Source organism: Cucumis melo, chromosome 1 (genome assembly GCF_025177605.1).
Source record: "Cucumis melo cultivar AY chromosome 1, USDA_Cmelo_AY_1.0, whole genome shotgun sequence".
Lineage (NCBI taxonomy): Eukaryota > Viridiplantae > Streptophyta > Magnoliopsida > Cucurbitales > Cucurbitaceae > Cucumis > Cucumis melo.
Window position 1 is genome coordinate 31,881,329 of NC_066857.1, and position 20,504 is coordinate 31,901,832.

A 20,504-nucleotide genomic window follows, 5' to 3' on the forward strand; every position below is an offset into this window, starting at 1 on the left:
TCCTCAAAATCTATCAAAAGTCTATCAGTAATAAAAACATATCACTGATAGATTCTAAGTAATAACATATACAAAAATGCACATTGAACTAAAGCATCTACTAACATCCCAATGTAAACATGTTAAACATCTTCCAAATCTATCGGTGATAAAAACATATGAAAAATATGATCGATAGAACCTAAGCAACATCACATAAAAAATGCACATTAAACTAAAGTCTCTACTAACATCCAAAATCAACAAGTTAAGCATCCTCAAAGTCTATCAAGATAGAAACAAGTTAAACATCCTCCAAATCTATCAATCAGTGATAGAAACATATCACTATAGACTTTAAGCAACATCACAAAAAAAAAAAAAAAAAACACACATTAAACTAGACTTATACTAACTTTCCAAGTCAAACAAGCTAAACATCTTCTAAGTCTATCAAGGATTAAAACATATCATTGATAGACCATATCACTGATAGACCATATCATTGATAGACCATATCATTGATAGACCAGATAGATCATATTACTGATAGACCATAAGCAATAATGGATAATAAATGCAGATTAAGCTAAAACATTTAATATCAATCCAACACAAACAAGTTAAACACCCTTTTCAAGTTGATAGAAACATATCACTGATAGAACCTAAACAATAACACATAAAAATTTACATTAAACTAAATTATCTAATAACATTACAATGCAAACAAACTAAACATCCTTCAAGTCTATCAGTGATATTATCTATCACTGATAGACCCTAAACCCTAAGTAACAACACACAAACTGAAAAACGAAGCATAACCAAACATAAAAGGAATAAATCGATTTCAAACAAACAGAAAAAGAAAAAAAAAATCTATTTCAAACAGGTTACGACTGAATGGAAAACAAAGAAATTACCAGTGAAGTGGAGAATAATGAAAAGCAGAGAAGTTTGTAGATGATGAAGTTGAGAACGTTAAGCGAAGCGGAAAACGAAGGCACCGGCAAGGGAAAACCAAATCGGAATACGAAGAAAGAAGAAGAAAGTGGAAGATGGAAGATTAAAGCGTGAAGTATATCTGCTTACAAGGGCATTTTCGTCTTTTACTTGGGATTGTAGTTAAAATTTGTCATATTTGCAATTTTTTTTTTAATTTTTGCTATATCCTTAATTAATTTAACCTCAAATGTTATATCCCAGTCGCCCCTTTATCTCAAACGATCCCTTAAAACCTAGCTCTTGAAACGAGTTGTATACTAAACCTCTAAACTCAACCTTAAATAATAAATAAACTTGTGAGAGTACAATAGTTGTTGGTCTACTTATAATTTATAAGTGATATATTAAGGTTGAATTTAATTCTTGACATTAAGTATGTGTTGAAAGTTCCTTCTAAAACCTATGGTCTAATATTGTTTTTAAACAGAAAAATATTAATTAAATGCTTATGCTTATTGACTATGCCATGCTTGGAATGACTTACTATAAAAGAATTTGCTGATGTCCGTGGTGGCCGGAGTTGGTCGAGATCACAAAAATTGTGGTTGGTAAAGATTATTAGAAATGATGCCCGGAGGTTTCTTGGCGACAACTGCCAAAGTGGTAACCAAAAGTTTCTAATAAATTAAGAAGAGATTGACTAATAAATACTCAAGGTTCCATTGTTTATCTTAAATCAACTTATCTCATAGACTCGTTTTAAAAAGAAAACCATTTTAGTTGGTTTCGAAACCACATGAATTCTTTTTCAAAGTTAAAAGTACAACGTAACCACGCCCTACATTAATGGAAGATTAATCACGTAAGGCAGAAAAATGAGGAGCCAAAAACATAAAATTTTGTTCATTGACATAAATCCTTACGTGGGTTTTCAATAAATGTGTTTATAATGTGTGTAATATATTTCAAGGGTTTAATCTTTTTAAGAAAAATGTTATTTTAAAAAGATTATACTTAGCAACCACCCAAAAATCCAAAAATGTATTTAAAACCATTTTTATCTAAAAGAGTTCAAAATGGTACTTTTAGATTCGAATTTCACTTGTCGATGCCCGTTTGCATAACACTATTTTTTTTACAGTATTTGTTTAAAAAGGTACTTTTAGGCAAAAAAAAAAAATGTACTTAAAAGATCATTCCAAATAAGCTTTACTTCTGTTATCCTATAGCCTGCCCTACGAACATACACAAGACTAACTGTTGTCCTTATATACAGCCCTACAGCTAAGCTTTCCTTCTATTCTAAGAATGGCTGTGTTACAAAATTTATTGTGTTTTCTTCTCTATACAATTTGGCCATCAATGAATATACCTTTCAGTTGGTGAACCAGGGATGAAAGGTACAAAACCTCTTCCACCAAAAACAGGTCGCATATACCGATCATCAAACATCCGCCAATAGTAATGGACAGAACGAGTTGGAGTTGTCAACAACATCCGTAAGCTGGTAGGTCGGGGAACGTTTGTTCCTCCAACATCGGATTCGGAATCATCGACACCAGGTATAAGAGGATCATTCAGGGACTTAAGTGGAGAATCTGCTAGCATTATGCCATCTAGTTGTGTATCATGCAGTGAAAGCATTTGCCTCACAATAGGTTGTGTTAATAGTCCAAACACCTGCCACAGATTTAACATCAAGAAGTAAGAGCTAGATATGATGAGAATCATCAATCACTTTAAAACGTTAAAGTTATCTGTCAGCGATATATAATTAAATTTGCCTTCAACCACCAGCTTAAGCTTTTGAGTGAATTTATGGTTAAATATAGTATTAGAGCAAGTCCTTTGTTCAAACCCCTGCATTGTTGTTTCCTCCCCAATTAAAATTAATTTCCACTTGTTGGATCTTTCAAATATTTCAAGCCTACAAGTGAGAGAGAATGTTAATGATATATAATTAAATTTGCCTTCAACCACCAACTTAAGTTTTTGGGTGAATCGGTGGTTTAATATTATCTAATAAGCAAGAAGGGTAATATTAGAAATGTCATTAAAGGGTAATATTAGAAATGTTATTAGGATATTAGAGGTGACATAATTGTTAAATTGATACATTCTACTTCTAACTATATTATAATACCAAAGTGAAATTACGACCAACTTTTCAAGAATGGCCATCAGAGATTATGCCTTCCGGCTCCCTCCCCTGAAACTCCTAACCCTCTTTATAACCATCCACTCTGACCCATTTCCTATGCAAATACCTTCAAGGAAATGGCCATATTTTCAATGTCAATATCCAAAGGAATGTATCGTGTTAGGGGCAACAAAATGCATGCATATCTCTATAATGGTATCTTGTGGATCTGTTTTTTGTTTTACTCTAAATGTCTTATTTTTTGCTACGCTCAAAATATCTCATACTAATAAAGATATGGTCCATTACTTATATTCTCATGATTCTCCTCTTTCTTGGCCATTGTTGGAATTTAGGCGCGATCAAACAGTATCTTAGTTAAGATTATGTGAAGTCATCCAAATAATGATGGTTAATATCTTAACTCTATACATCGTTTCACTTACCACATTAGTGACGAGAACAATTGTGATTGTGCTAGTAATCATGATCGCATTCCCTTGCAGTTGTGTGTGCCCTGACCGTGTAAACTGCAAATATTACAAAACATACATATTTAGGCACACTTTAGTATTCAAAAGGCCTCTGATGCATGAACCATTGGTTGCACATCAGAGACGAAAATATATTAGTTTTCAAATAGGTTAAAAATATATAGATTCAATATTAGGGGAAAAAAAATTATGAAACACAAAGCCAAATATTTAGGTGCCAGTATCATGTCAGCTAAAAAGCAAAAATACTTTAGTTTGGATAACATATTTGTCTCTAATGCATTTCCTATACAAAAACATTTGAACACTTGTTAGCAAAATAAGTGTGTCAAAAACCAAATTGTACAAAGTGAATACGAGTTAGACAGTGTTAGATATGTACACTAAAGATTGGGTAAGCATAATTAATAGAAATATAGGATAAAAATATTAAATTTTGTGAGCAAAACATTAAATTTGTTTCTTAAAGTATATCAATACACAAGTTTATTGACTTAAATTCCTTTCTATATGAAATTAATATGTATTTTATATTTTAATAACTGTCTTTGACCTATTGTGTCCTAGTTTTACGGAAATGCTGCGACGTTGTATTCGTGTGTTGTATTCTTGTCTTGGGTCCATATACATGCTTAGATTTAATTTAGCATCAAAATTCAAGTTTCATTTATTGACCCAGCATCCCCCTTAGATCTGGGCGCGTTGCCTTCTACTTTCCATTCACCTCTGGAACATTTGGATACTGCCGCCCATGATTTCATTGTCCCTATATTTCTCCTTCCTTAGCACCTCTCTGTTATGCTAATATTTCCCGATAAATGTCAAGGGCATACTTATCCAAGGTATTATTTACCTATGACCATATGCCCGAATACCCCTAAATCGCTTTATCTTTATGTCTTGAAAGTAGTCTAGGTTAATTCTTTCGTTTTCATGTCGCCGAGCCACAATGTGACATTTCGGCTTTTTCATATGCAAATCTGCCAAGGCCAAAAATCTCAATATGTACTATAGGGGTACATGAGTAGTCCGACCCCCGCCCAAGCCTTGTCGCACTCTTTGCAAGCTAAGCTATTTTCTTTGCAATTGACAGTCTTCAATGCTTTCTTTCATGATGTTTTCAACTATTTACTTTCTCTCTCCCGTTCTATAAAAACATTTTCCCGAGAACGTGGAGGGAGGCTACATCATACCGCGAGTTTGTCCGCGGATTTCGAATATTGAACGGTTGACTTGTTGACCGAGCAGAACAAGTGCCGTACAATCGTCTTTGAAAGGTTACGATTGTGACAAATGGTATCAGAGTCAAATCGGCTAATTGAAGTAAGACTGAAGTATGTCGTCGGTGGATCCATCGAGCAAGGCCCAAAGAGACCGACTAGCAGAGCTAGAAGAGCAGATGCTCTACCTACCCGAAGTTCCCGACTCCATCCGCTACTTGGAGTCCCGTCTTGAAGAAATTTCTGAGAAAGCTGGTACAATCGATGCGGTAGCTGGCCGTGTCGAAGGGATACCGATACAAGAGTTGTTGGCAAGAGTCGACACCTTAGAATCAAACACAAACGTCAGAAGAACTGTTAACTACGAGTGTGGGGACAGTTCATCGGGCTTTGCTGCCCACATGGAAGAATGTGTCAGCGAGCTAGATAGCTCTCAGAAGACACTCTTGGAGATGATAAACGACATGTCAGAGGATTTTCAAGTTACCCTCGATGTCGTTAGAAATGAAATCACAGCCGTGAACGTGAGGCTGAATCTCACAATGCGAGCAATGGCAAACCAAGCTCCAGCTGGAGGAACAATTTCATTTAGCAGAGTAAAGATCCCGAAACCAAAGCCCTTCAGTGGGACAAGAGATGCAAAGGCCCTAGATAACTATATTTTTTACCTCGAACAGTACTTCAAGGCTACAAACACCGTTACTGAGGAAGCCAAAGTGACATTGGCAACAATGCATCTGGCTGAAGATGCCAAGTTGTGGTGGAGGTCCCGATACATGGACATACAGGAAGGGCGTTGCACAATAGATACTTGGGACGTCCTGAAGAAAGAACTCCGCTCGCAATTCTTCCCCGAGAATGTGAAAATCCTTGCTCGACGAAAATTGCGCGATCTAAAACACACTGGCAAGATTCGAGAGTACATGAAACAGTTCGCGGGGTTGTGTTAGACATTCGCGATATATCAGAGAAAGACAAAGTTTTATGTTTTGTCGAAGGGCTGAAACCGTGGGCAAAGGCCAAGTTATATGAACAAAGGGTTCAAGACCTCACGTCAGCTTATGCAGCAGCCGAACGGTTGTTCGATCTGACAAGTGACTCTCAAGATGTGAGACGTCACCAAAGCTCCTCACCTGGTAGGAACAGGAATAGTCGTCCGAGTTCCCCCAAAGCTGTCGGGGGAGAAGAATGTCCTGGTAAAGACGACAGACCTCACCAATCAAACACAGAGAACACATGGCGAAGGTCGAATAATCGAAGCCCACCCAAGCGTCCCCTCAGTTGTTTCATATGTGGGAGGCCACATCTGGCAAGAGAATGCCTGAATAAAGTCGACTTCCATGCATTTCAGGCCTCGTTAATCGGGAATTCAGATGATAAGTCAAATCAAGCTGAGGGTGAAGTGGGCCAGATAGATGGGGGCGAGAAGACTCGAATAGGGGCCATAAAATACCTATCGTCTCTCCAGAAAAGGTTAGTGGAGAGAAACTTACTAGTGGAAAGGGGCTTATTGTATGTTGACACCTGGATCAACCAAAAGCAGACTAAGAGCACTATGATTGATTCCGATGCGATCCACAACTTCATAACAGAGGCAGAAGCTAGACGTCTAAGGCTCCGCTGGGAGAAGGATTCGGGAAGAATGAAGACCGTGAATTCTGTTGCCTTACCTATCGTCGGACTAGTGAAGAACGACGATAAAGTTGGGAGGATGGAAAGGCCCTGTAGATTTTGTGGTTGTAAAGATGGACGACTTCAATGTAGTACTGGGAATGGAGTTCCTCCTTGAACATCAAGTCATACCAATGCCCTCAGCGAAATGTTTAGCAATTACCGAATATTTCCCCACTGTAGTAAAAGCAGATATTCGTCAGCCCAACGGGTTTAAAATGATATCAACCATACAACTAGAGAAGAGTCGCGCCCAAGAGGAGCCACCATCTGTAGAGATCCCGCTTGGGGCGTTGGGGAAAAGGGAGGAGACAGTCCCCAAAGACACTCTGTGTGTTCCGAAGAAGTGTCATGGTGTGATGCCAAATAGTTGGCCCAAGTCCTTGTCGATGCGAAGAAGGACCAACCATGGGATAGAGTCGCCATCAGAGGCAAAAGCGCATGTGAAGAATGCTTATCGCACGACGCCACCGAAGTTAGCTGTACTTCGGAAACAGTTGAAGAAATTGTCGAGTACAAGAGTTAATAGACCTGTACAAGCTCCATGGGGAGCCCCAGTCCTTTCCTTGCAGAAGAAGGACAGAAGCCTACGACGGTGTATTGATCGTCGTATACAGAATAAACTCGCAGTTCGCCACACATATCCAATTGAGGTACAGTCAAGTAAGAACAACGAAGGCAAAAGGATTCGAGACAACTTGTGTCACTGGACATCGAGCATACGAGTTCCCTGTGGTGCCATTTAGTCTTACCGATGCCAAGGGAGGAAAGTGTCGTTCTGTGCAGAGCCAGATAAACGTACTGGGTCATGTGGTGGAGTGCCACCAAAGTGGGTTGTTGAGAGAAGAAGACACTCAGTGGAGTGGGAACCTCGAGTGTCAAGTCACCTTCAATGGTTTGAAGCAAGCCATGATTGAGGGGCCAAGTCTTGGGGTCGTCGATGCGACCAAGACTCCCAAAGTGGAAGCCGAGCAATTCAGTTGTGTGTTCGAAGAATATCTGTATCATTGTGTTGATGACAGACAAAAGAATTGGGTTCAACTGCTGAACGTAACCCAATTTGGTCGCAGTGCTCAGACAGACTCGCTGATCAAGAAAAGTCCGTTTGAGATTAAAGGGAATAGGCATTCTATATTGCCACCGCTCGCTGATAGCCCTTATGTAGAGGACTACTCTCAAGTTCACAGAGTTGAAGAGGAATGTGAACAAATGGCCGACATCGCTCGAATGTGCCTAAAAGAAGCTTCAAGGCCGATGGAGGAGATGGTAGATCAAAAGCGACGCCCTCTTGAGTTCGAGTGGATGACCAAGCTTCCAATTAACGGTGCAATGACGTCGTACGATTATCTGTCGACCTGGACCTGGAGGAAGACAGAGGAGTCAAGGAAGTCCTTGCTGACAGAGTAAGGACTGGTAGAAGGCCCACGAGGGAGATACAGAAATTCTTGGTGAAGCGGAAGAAGCCCCTCGTGGAGGTAACAAGCGGAGAACATGCCGAAGACCTTGAAGCGTGGACGCAGAAGATCGAAGAGCTCCAGCTTCGCCAGTTGACGAAGACGTCAACCGTTTAAGTGGGGGAGAATGTCAAGGGCATACTTGTCCAAGGTATTGTTTACCTATGGCCGTATGCCCGAATACCCCTAAATTGCTTTACCTTTATGTCTTGAAAGTAGTTTAGGTTAATTCTTTCGTTTTCGTGTCGCCGAGCCACAGTGTGACATTTCGACTTTTTCATATGTAAACCTGCCAAGGCCAAAAATCTCAATATGTACTATAGGGGGTACATGAGTAGTCCGACCCCCGCCCAAGCCTTGTCGCACTCTTTGCAAGCTAAGCTAAGCTATTTTCTTTGCAATTGACGGTCTTCAATGCTTTCTTTCATGATGTTTTCAACTATTTACTTTCTCTCTCCCGTTCTATAAAAACATTTTCCCGAAAACGTGGAGGGAGGCTACATCATACCGCGAGTTTGCCGCGGATTTCGAATATTGAACGACTGACTCATTGACCGAGCAGAACAAGTGCCACACAATCATCTTAGAAAGGTTACGATTGTGACAATAAACACCCTCCCCCCTCCACCGCCCCACTTTCTGGTATCATAGGGAAGCAAAGTCTACAGTCTTACCAAACCCTCCCCTCAAGTCATATCAGAATGAATGTATATATACAGCTGAGGCTTATCAGAGGGGTTGATAAAGATCAACTTAATGTTATATCTAATCATGGATGTCCTTAACTTGCTCAGAATGAGACCTTTGACCAATTGGTCTGCATGACCACCTGATAAGAATATAAGAACGTAGTACAATCATGGCATATTTAAACGAACTGGTTTGCTTGACCAACTTTGTACTGTAAGCAATGTAACTAAATAGTCCAGTTCTGATTTCCAAAGCTAATAGGAACCATCAATGTTAGTGTTCTTTATGGTTTGCTAGACTAAGTCCTTCTATAGTTAGGGAGTAAAATTCCAAGAAATCTAAAGCAATGAAGCTAACAAAACTTCCAGAAGAGTACCTGATTATAAGCAAGGGCCACAGATACAGCGCCTCTCATGAGCCCAGCCCACCAAATTGTAACCTGCAAGGAATTTCCACAAGTAACTAACAAATAATCGAAACAGTTGAAAAGAAATAAAATGGAATGAAATAGAAGTTTGGACCCTAAACTTTCAAGGTTGTCCTATAATTTCCTGTATTTTGAAAATTTTATAGTAAGATCATGAACGTTCATTGCTGTATTTATCTTGTCTATACAATAAGTTTGTAATAGGTTTCTAGACTTTCGATTTTAGAATATGAGGGTTGTATTATTTAAGGATTGAATGGCAGTAAGTTTACGGGAATTGGTGGCTAAGATCCATTAAAACAATACAAGTTAAAAACCTATTAGAAACTTTTCAAACTATAAATAAGTCAAAGGACTTGTTAGAAACTTTTTCAAATACATGATCTTATTAGGCATAACCTTAAAATTCATAGACCAAACTTGTAATTTAACCAAGTTATAACTACCTGCTGCTTAAACCCAACTTTGTCAGTTTGAGACTTTCTAGTCAAGTTCGATATAAAAGAGAGTGGAAATACAAAAGCTGCTCTCGCAACAAGGACTAAACCGAGCAGTATTAGACTCACTCCAGCCGATGTCCAAGGCCTGTCAAAAAACAACAAATTACGTAATGCAAAAGGGCAGACAGAGAGACCGTTGCATAAAGTACATGAATATGTGTCCACAACACTCAAAAGTTGGTGGTCGACAATTCCAACCTTCAATAATAGGGTTAAACTATCCATAAACCTATAAGCTTGAGTTAATAGACCAAAGTAACTTTGAACTTATAATCATATCATCACTTCTTACATCATGAGCTCAGAAATTAGCACGATGCACAACTAGTGGCCATCAATATTAATCAAGGGAGAAATAACAATATAGGAGTTTAAGCACAAAATTTCCTATTTTAATAAGTTGAACCATATTGAATCACAATGAACCCATGAACTTAAACCGACACACTAATGTACATTCAATTTTATATTTAAGGCTCACATCTCTTCCTGGGAAAGAATCCACAGGCTGGAATCAGAAAGCCAATGTTAAAGTGGACTAAGGAAGGGACTGCTGTACTTTTCTCCATAGGGTGGCTAATGGCTGAAGAAGCAAGACCTCTATTGGCCCTCTGATTCTGAAAAGTGGTAGGTTTCCTGTAGATGAGAGGTTAAGGAGGAGATTCTTTCCTTTTTTCCTCTGATCTTGATAGCCCGAAAATGCTGCAAAATTCGTTTGTAGATGGTATTGGTTGGTGCCCAATCTCGGCACAGTAAGGGGACAAGCTAATGGCCTTGTTTACTCTGAGGAAATTCATAGAGCTATGCTTGGGAGGGACATAAATAAATCACCAGCCCATGAAAGTTTCTCAATGGTTTACTGGATAATTGGAATCTTAAGGAGTTCCAGGAGTCCCTCAAAAGGGGCATTTTGAACAAGTCTATCTTTAAAATGTTTGTTTGCCTCTTTTCGAAGAAGGCAAATGCTAACAGGATTTAAAATGTTTGTTTGCCTCTAACTGTTTATAAGATTTTTGCTAAGGTTTTAGCTCATCATTTAAGTAAAATGCCAATGCCAACAAGGCATCATCACAATCATTTATAAATTTTTAGGGGAGTGGAGAAGGAACCTAGTGATATTTGGTCCTTAGTAAGGTATCATGTTTCTCTTTGAGCTTCGATTTCAAAGGCTTTATGTAATTATACACTAGGTAATTATACTCCAAGTTGGAGAACCTTTCTAAAGTGGGGCCTTTTAGGCTTGATGTTCTGTATACCCTCGTTTTCTTGCATTATATATATATATATATATATATATATATTCTAAACAGTTAGACAATCCTTCAATAATCCAATTAATAAACTGCTTAAGAACACTTGTAAGAATGGTGAAAGTAAAATAATAGCATTGCAATTCTTGATAGCAAAAACCAACTTAAGAATTTCACCTTTGGCCAACAACTTTCCACTTCTCAATATCCAAGGCATCCATACCAACATATAAGAAGATGAAAATCTCGGAAACAAATGAGAATGTGGCAAAAGTATGCCTACAAGAACCAATAAACAACAGAAGGAAAGAAAAACCGTATTAGCACTCTGAAATTCTAAGAAAAAGAGGTATCCAATGAGACCAGGAAAAATAATTACATACTTGGTTGTAACTCGTGAACTTTCAGTCACATTATGCCAAGTGTAATGAGACATGACAATCCCACAAAAGAACATAGTAAGAATACCACTTAGATAGCACAACTGCAATAAATAAGCAATTGCATCATCACATGTAAGCAAAAAACAAAAGTGATCTGAATTTAAAATTGATACGCATTTTTACTTAACATGTACATATTTTTTGAAGTCTTACTTCAGCAAGCATATACGAAAGGTAAGGCATTAAAATCATCAAAGCAACCTCCCGATCAGTTGAGTGCCTGAAATTTTGAAAAAGTCCAAATTATAGCACTCTGACTTCAATTTAATATTATAAGATGACATATACAAAAAGCCTCTGATCCTACACTCCAAAATAAGCAAGTTTATCAGAAAACCCACTAGTTCAAAGTTATACAAGTAGATCTAAATATTTTTTTATCAATGGCATGGATCACGTTTCAGTCACTACATTATAATTCTTTGACCGTAAGAAATGAACTTAATGAACAAAGGGAGGAAAAGAACAATACACATTCTATATGCAACAATTGTGAGAAAAAAGATGTTCTTGCCTGCCAAAGTACAGTTTCTTTATGATGTATGCACTGGACAGCCCAACCTGTGAATTAAAGTAGAGTCTCAACTTCCGAAGAACTAAAAAATGAATGGTAATACAACTAACAACTTTAAATGAGTAGCCCTTTACCATCCCATGACATAAGATATTTGTAACTCTTGCACCTTCACTGTCTTTAAGTTTCTATTAGAGTTAAACTCTTCCTGTTCACGCATGACCCATTATTTTAAATGTATTTATTAATATATCACCAATTAGACTTTGGCTTGCAGTTTACTCTTTTTTATATATCTATAATTTGTTACTACCTCAAGTAATCTCACAAGCTGAACCATTTGACTCGACCATCTTGGTTGTCAAGAAAACTCATGATTTTAAATATCAGATAAGTGATCACCATGGTTTGAAATGAACCTATTCCCTATAAGTCCCTTTTCTTTTTCATAGGTCCTAATGACAACTAAGTCAGCTCGTGGTGGTTTACTTCAGATTACTGCCAATATGACAGTTGAAAATGAGAAAATGTAACGAAAAAACACTCACAATCACTCCCAGCAAGGTGCTTGTAAAGAATAGATAGAAAAAGTTTCCAAGAAGCTGGATGGCGTTGGAAGAGGTGACGTCAGAGAGGTTGAATCTCTGGAATGCTTTGAAAAGTACAATAGAAGTAGCATCATTGACCACACCTTCACCAAAGACTAGACTATACAGTAAAGGAGTCTCATCCTGATTAAGCACCTACAGAATTAGAAGAAAAATTAGCAAATTGTGGTACATCGTTGGGTGACATATAATCTGCTGCAATCAAGACGCACCTGCAAGGTACAAACACTATCCGTGGCTGATAAGATTGCTCCAAGGGCTGCAACAAGAGACAAAGCAAAGAAGGAAGGGGGAAATACATTGAGTAGTAGAGAATATCGATTGACAAATAGAACAAAATGCTACATAAACCCAAGGTATTTAATTAAGGATATACTATAAATTTCATTCCTAAACTTTTAGGAGGTGTTTGGCCCACCGACTTTATAAGTCGGTGTTAAATAACTTAACTTCGATAATGTTCATTATTAAAGCTCGCACATTTATCAAAAAACTTCATCTTTCCCTCTTTTGCACATTTATCGAGTAACTTCACTTTACAACTTTGCACCACAAACACAAACTTCCTAACTCCAATCTCCAAACTTTATAACTCAACTCAGCACCATAAACACCCTCTTAGTGGTTGTAATTCGGTTCTTGTAATTTAAAAAGTTTCTAATAAGTTTATATTCAACCATGAAAAATAAAGATTAAATTAATTAAAAAATTTAACTTAAATTTAAAAATGTAGAAACAATAAATAAAGGTAGAAATAAAATTTAAAAATAATAATAAAATTTAAAAGAGGAAGAAAAAAACAGGAAGGAGACTCTAGTTCTAATCTATCCCCACAAGCAAAAGAATAATGAGAATAATGCTCAGGCTTTCTATACACAAATTAGATAAGAAAGAAGATCAGAGATGTACCAAAATAATCACCCATGTCTAAGAAGCCAATATCAAATTTCTTGAATAAATGTAGCGAACCTGTTTCAAGGGTCTTAACGTTAATTTCGAAAAAAGATTTCAATCTAAGGCATAAACACATTCTAAACCAATGCAATCACGATGTCCACTTGATAAGGTCATAAGCAAACATTTCTCTTCCATAAATACAGTCATTTTCCTATATGCATGTAAGCTCCTGAAGATATATTGAGCCAATTGTATGTTAGATAATAAGCATTGTGTTGTTTCAAACTTTCATCAAAAGTTCAATAATTATTTTTACTTTCATGTTGAAAAGAAATGAAAGAATACAAGACCATCCACAAAAACATACCCACAAAAGGTCCCACTAAAGAAAGGGGTTTCAAAAAGTACCCCCTTGGAGGTGGGGGACTAACGAGAACATTTGAGAGATTGCAAGATGTCCCAATAACTTTAGATATACACTATCACTAGATGGTGAAAGTTTAGAGAGAAGAAAAAGATGCGAGAAACTACCAAGTGATATGATGAAAAATGAGATCACAGTACCAACAGCCCCAAACAACATGATCATTAGAAAGTTTCGAAAGAACTGCTTCTTTTTCACCTGAAACCTGTAACATGAGAGAAATCTCAACTTAGGAAACTATTTGTATCTTGAGAAAGAATAATTAGTCAACAGTCTTTTCTCAAATGAAAAATCTTTCAAGGCATTATTGCTGAAGACAATTTGTTCATAAGTGAAATCATAAAACACGATAAGGAGTCAGGACGGCTCTATAATTTAATAGAGAACTAATAGTTCACCATATAAACATGTCACATTATTAAGTTAGAGACATACGTGTCGAATAATACAATTTTAAGATTGATGCTACAGAATCGTAGTAGTCCCCGGACAACAATTGTAATTAAGAATTTTTCAAGAGTGTACTTAACATGTAACTGCCAGATTAAATATTATACAGATAAAGTAACAGCATCGCAAAAAAACACTTCATATCTGATTGATCCATACCCGGCATTAAAAATTATAGGTGGAAGAACATAAATGAAGAAAAGGTCTTCACTAAACACTAGTATATGTGAGTTTCTGCCCTTGGTGGTTACTAAGATGAGAGTTCCAGTGAAAAGACCCTGTAAACAACAAACAAATATCACAAATTCAATTACCTATGCCTGAAGATATATGAATCCATACTATATGGGTAACTTAACTAATTTAAATTATCATTTTCAGGTGAAATGCGTGTGCTTATAAATACGTTGACGGAAACGTCCCAATAAAAAGCAACTCACAATGAAAATGGCAGTGACTGATTCATTTATCCAACGATTTTTTTCAAGAAGATGCCCAATTACAATACAAGCACAGAGAAGCAATATAAATAATGCAATACGATGCTCTTCAGGGTCTTCTTTCAAAGCCAACTTCATCACGGTGTTTCCGAGATACGAATCCATGAAATAATATGAATATTAGGCAAGTCCTCCCCGCACACTGCAAGAAACTAAAATCATTATACTAAACACTCACCTTATCAATCCAAAATAGGTTCGATCAATTGTTTTCCCTCCCATGAATTTTCCAAATATTTTAGACGGCCCAAAAATAAAAACAGATAAATTAAATTAAGTTTGGAAATCCATTACCATTGAAAAACAACATTAACATTAACACCTTTTTATCTCCTAATTTAACATTAACATTAACAATTTTTCCAGTACATACCCAGAAAAAATAATCACGAAAAAGCCAGCCTAGGATAGATTTCGAGAACTTCCCACTTATTTTTCTGCGTAAATGAACATCATTACTTAACCCTTAAGATTCTACTACTTTCTTTACCTTCAATTCACTCCTCCAACTACAATTAGATGAAACAAGAACTTCAATTCAAAGCAACCCCAGGAAGCGATTAATTAGATGAAGCAAAACAATCAACATTCAAAGATTGTAAAATGGGAAGACGGAAGTAGAATATGTTTACCTTAATTGTACTACCGCGTAAATAATGGAGAGAAGAGGAGACAGAATAAGAAATATCGAGGGAGTTGAAAGTCGAAAGTTAAGAAGAGAATGGAGACTTGGAGGCGAAGGAAAAGAGGAAGAAACTTTGGTGGCGGTGTTGAGATGGAGGCCGTAGGATCAGAATATGGAATTCGAGTGTGCCAAGTCCGCCATTGTTACGGTGACTGTGACAATGGAATTTTAAATTTTTTTGTATAGTTGATTATGGATGGCCCACACTCGTTACTGTTACGTGGCTTCAACATTCGAATTTCTTTTATGTTTTAGGTTCAAAAATTAGTATTTTCGTGTAGTTAACGAAAATTTTGGTGAAATTAATCTTTAAAAAAATTATAAATATCATAAAGTTTGTCTCCTATTTTATTATCGTTAATCTTAATAAACCATATTTCTATCGTATCATATTATAAGAGCCAACAGTAAAAATACATCTAAATTTTTTTATATTTACAATCTTTTAGAATTTGTTATCCACGAATAAAATTTAATTCAATTGTACTAATAATTTTCACGATAAAATTTGAATCGTTATGAATAAAAAATATTTGAATTAAATGGTTAATTATTAAAATTTAAGGAATATATTTTTATGTTTTGTTAGGGTATAGGGATTAAATCGTCACCGACTGTTGTTTTCCTAAAAGGTTCCATTATTATATGTGATTTTATTATATCTATGTCATACAATTATTTAATTAATTTATCATTATTATTATATGTATACGAGGATGGATTAAATTTCCTAGTTTGATATTATCTTTTTTACTAATGTTTTCAAAAACCAAATAATAATCTATCAACAACAAAAAAAAATGTAATTTTTAAAAAACTTATTTTAATTTACGAATTTATATTTGAATAACTCTTCTAGGCATACTTAAGATATACATGTTTAGTAAGAAAATGAGTGCAATTTTTAGAAACTAAAAATAAAAATAATTACTAAGAAGACTTAAATTTGCAATTTTACATGTGGAAATTTTGCAAGCGTATACTCCAAGTTTTCAAACTTTATAAGTTATGTTTAAGCATACTCAAATTTGGTCATCCACACTTTAAAAATGTTGACCTTAATTTTGACTTTTAGAAACAACCATTTAAGTCATTTGGTAAGCACATTTTTCTCTCCATCATTTTCTACCCTAATACTAAAGTCAACAACAAAATCAGTCCTTTACCCATTTGGTTTGTTGTTTTTCTTTTTTCTTTTTTCCCCCCTTTTCTTAATTAAGCCCAAAAAATAATTTCACCCTCAAATTTATACATTTGTCATCTTTTATCAATGGTTTGAAAAATCCAATCATGTTTTGAACACTAAAATGGAGTAGCTTTTAAAATTTTACTTTCATTATAAAATCTTTCTAAAAGTTCAATCTAATATGTAAATTAGGGTAAGAAATGAAAAGAAAAGTAAAGTTCAATTGTTAAAAAAAAAAAAGAAACAAAATGTTTCCAACCAATGTTTATAACCAATTCTTTCGGTTTGGACTTCATTGGCTATACCATTTTGTTTAGAAATTAAATTCGTGGATATTACTTCCAACCACATATATTGATTTCTTTTTTCTTATGGTTCAAAAACCTCTCGAAAACATGTTTTTAGTTATGAAATTAGGCTCGTGCCTAAATAAATTAATTGATCGGGAGAAAAAAAAGATGGAAGAGAGCTTCAGATTAGCATTTTGGCACATTCGTCAACGCAACAACAACCCATGTAGAAATCTCCTCTACACAGAAGCGCAAATTATATTGTTGCCGCTCATGCCGGAAATGTTCGTCATCATCAGCCACAATCAACACCCAATTCTACACAAATTTCCTTTTAAAACAAGAACACAACACTAATTTCCCATTCAAATTCATCGAAAAACAAGAACAGAAAAAAAAAAAAAAAAAGGATCGAACCGATGAAGCTCCGAAATAAGCTGGGAGATTCTTGATTTCGAATCTGTTGAGATTAATTTAAATGAAACGACGAAGAAGTAAGAATGTCCCAAAAAAAAATCCGAGACGGATCGAGATTTTGTATTACATATCAGATAATCTTCACGGCCGATTCCATTTACTGAGCTCCCAAACAGATAGAAGATCCCCTATCGCCCCCCTCTTGGGTGAAACTGCGCAAATGACGAACCCTAAATCGTTAGGGTTTGTTTTATAGATACAAACACGCAATGGATAAAAAAAAAATTGGGCGAATTGTAATTTTCTTTTATTTTTTGGCTAAATTACTAAAAGATGCCTTCACTTTATACCGCCAAAAATGCTTTCAACTTTATGGTTGACGATCTTAATTGTTTTAGTAGATTTAAATTCGAACTTTGTTTTCTTTTTGGAATTTTGTGATCTAAACGGTGCAAAATTTGAAATCAAAAATTTTAATTTTATATTTTTGAAAAAGAGAATTACGTATTTATCTATAAAAATATTTAGAAATAAATTTTGTTACAAACTCAATTGATTTTCTTAATATATAATTTATTATGCAATGTATTATAAACTATATAATCATATAAAATAATAATTATATAATTTTTTAGGTAAAATTACAAATTTGGTGTATATAGTTTTAGAATGATAGAATTTAGTCTATGTTGTTTATAACTAGAATTTAGTCATTTTTGTCTGATAAAAACATAGAAAATAGTTTCACTTGTATGAACTATATAGAAAGATTGTCGAATCATAAGAACTATACATGAGATTTTATCAAATTATAGACTAAATTCTAACATTCTCCAAATAATAGGGACTAAAATTACAATTTAAGTAATTTTTTAGATATAATTATATTCATATATTAATTAATAATAACTTATTGTCAATTAAACTATGACTAAATAAGACTAGTTTTATAATTTATAAATATGAAATATGAAACACGTTTAAAGGAAAAACTAGAAACCAATTTTTTAATCGGTTGCCAAACACAGATCTGAATAAAAAATACAATTATGTTTTCATATTATTTACCAAGTAGACCCTTGTAGATTAAAAAATACCTTGAACTTTCAAGATGAATTTAAAGATTCTCGTAAGTTTTGAAAGTAAACATTTAGTGCAAAACTTTTTCAAAAGTATCCTTAAACTAAAAAAATGAAAAGAAATTTAAGGTTATTATAGTTATAGTTATTATACTTGAGTTATAATAGTTTGTGTGAGGTGTAGATTATTTTAGTTTGAGTTATAATAGTATGTGTTTGTAATATATTTTATTTTAGTTTGAGAATAAAGTAGTAAACACTATAACAAATAATAAAAAAATGATGAATGTCAAATAATAAAAATTATAACAAATAGTAAAAAAATTGTATAAAAATTAAAAGTATTTAAAATAGTGTTTACCGTAGTTAATTAGAAATTTTTAAATAAATTTTATTTAAAATACTTATCGTAGCTAAAAGTATTTATTATTTTATATGAACATTGTTGAATAAGAAATTTTGAAACCAATTATAAATTGTCATATCATTTACTAAAATAATTATATTTGGGATTAACTAAAAATTGGCATGTGTCTCAAATTAAATTTAAAGACAAATTGGACAATTCTAATGATGTTCTTTATTATGACAATTGGGTCAAATTAATTATTTTGATTCAATTAAATATTATTTAGTTAGGCTAAAATTCAAACAAGCCCAAAAATAAGCTTAATTTAGCCTAAAATAAAATATGACACAAATCCATGTGATTGAGCCTATGTGATAGTTCATGGACCAGAACAGGCTCAAGTCCATAAAAGCCCACCATAAGTTCTCTTCATTTGTGGAGTTGGAAATTTCTTACTGCAGGTCTAGAGAGAATTCTACCAAGAGATAGAAGCCTCCTCAACTCCTGAAGTCGGCCATCTTGAAGCTCTTTGAAAATCCAAGCTTTCTTCAACTTCAAGATACAAACTTTCTTCCAAGTCTCCAACTTCAAGAACACCTTCGAAGATTGAAGCTACTTTGAAAATCCAAGCTTTCTTCCAAGTCTCCAACTTGAAGAACACCTTCAAAGATTGAAACTCCTTTGAAAATCCAAGCTTTCTTCCAAGTCTTCAACTTCAAGAACACCATCGAAGATTGAAGCTTCTTCGAAGATACAACCTTTCTTCCAAGACTCCAACTTCAAGAACATCACGTGCTTCGCTTCCTCAAACCAAGCGTAAGCATCCAACCGAGAGAGAATCAAAGGATCAAATTCTAGAGATCGAACCACATCGCATCAAATCAACATAAATACAACATCAACACAAGTTCAAACTCCACGAATCAAATTTCTCCAGAAATCTCGTGTGAACAAACATATTGTTTTATCTCTATTTTCCATCTTTCTTTCTTCTTCACTCTACTTTCTTTTATTATATTTACCTATTTGACACTCTTTATCCAGAATAATAATAAACAAAATTGCAACAATTATAATACGAAGAAATATAATAAATAAAGAAAAACTTTCGTAAATGGAACAAAGCCTCAAATTATTTACGACACGCATAATAAAATTCATAAAGTTAGACATTTTTTAAATATTCCAGGTTTGACATTTCATTTTTTTTCTATTATTCGCGATTTCTTTCGTCGTTCATATTTTCTTCTTTTTTGTATTTCTTCTTTTTTCTTTTTTTGTGTTGCGATTTCTTTCCATCGTCTTTCTTATTTTCTAATTCTTTTTTTACGTCGTTTAATATTTCTATCGTATTTATTTTTTTTCTTTTTTTTTGCTGTAATTTATTTCCATCGTATTTCTTATTTTCTTTTTCCTCTTTTTTCTTTTGCTATAATTTATTTCCATCATCTTTCTTTTTTTCTTTTTTTTAAGTCGTTTAAATTTGGGTAACCAAATCTAAACAACCGTAAAAAAAATAGCAAAATCTAAAAGATCGTGTATAAATAATTTCGAAAAAAATCATTTAGATTGGAGTAGTCAAATGTAAATGATTGTATATAAAGAATCTTAAAAAAAAATCATTTAGATTTGAGTAGCCAAATGTAAACGATCGTGTGAAAAGAATAAAACAATCGTGTATAAACAATCTTGAAACAAAATCATTTAAATTGGAGTAGCCAAACGTAGAAAAAATAAAAGCGTGTATAAAGAATCTTGAAAAAAAATCATTTAGATAAGAGTGGTCAAATGTAAACTAAAAAAATAAATTATCGTTTAGAGTCTGTAATTAAAAATATGGTGTACCAAATTTTAAGAAAAAAAATCAATTTGGGTCTCCAAATCTAAAC

General features: G+C 34.5%; 1 protein-coding gene across 5 annotated transcripts; it reads right to left on the reverse strand.

Annotated features, from left to right (window-relative positions):
• Window positions 1–2,109: 2,109 nt before the first annotated feature.
• Window positions 2,110–15,435, reverse strand: LOC103492731 (sodium/hydrogen exchanger 1-like). 5 transcript variants are annotated; one of them, XM_008453213.3, is made up of 15 exons: window positions 15,242–15,433; window positions 14,550–14,751; window positions 14,269–14,387; window positions 13,767–13,864; window positions 13,248–13,307; window positions 12,551–12,597; window positions 12,279–12,473; window positions 11,731–11,777; window positions 11,370–11,436; window positions 11,157–11,257; window positions 10,951–11,052; window positions 9,470–9,608; window positions 8,973–9,035; window positions 3,514–3,597; window positions 2,110–2,607 (listed from the first exon to the last, which is right to left on the reverse strand). In XM_008453213.3, exons 2-15 carry the CDS (start codon window positions 14,712–14,714, stop codon window positions 2,287–2,289), a joined length of 1,608 nt encoding a protein of 535 aa, XP_008451435.2. In that variant the 5' UTR covers window positions 14,715–14,751; window positions 15,242–15,433; the 3' UTR covers window positions 2,110–2,286. The 5 variants fall into 5 exon arrangements, with proteins under 5 accessions (XP_008451435.2, XP_008451436.2, XP_008451437.2 ...); XM_008453214.3 differs by having other exon boundaries at window positions 14,550–14,761; XM_008453215.3 differs by lacking the exon at window positions 15,242–15,433 and adding an exon at window positions 14,983–15,092.
• Window positions 15,436–20,504: the final 5,069 nt, after the last annotated feature.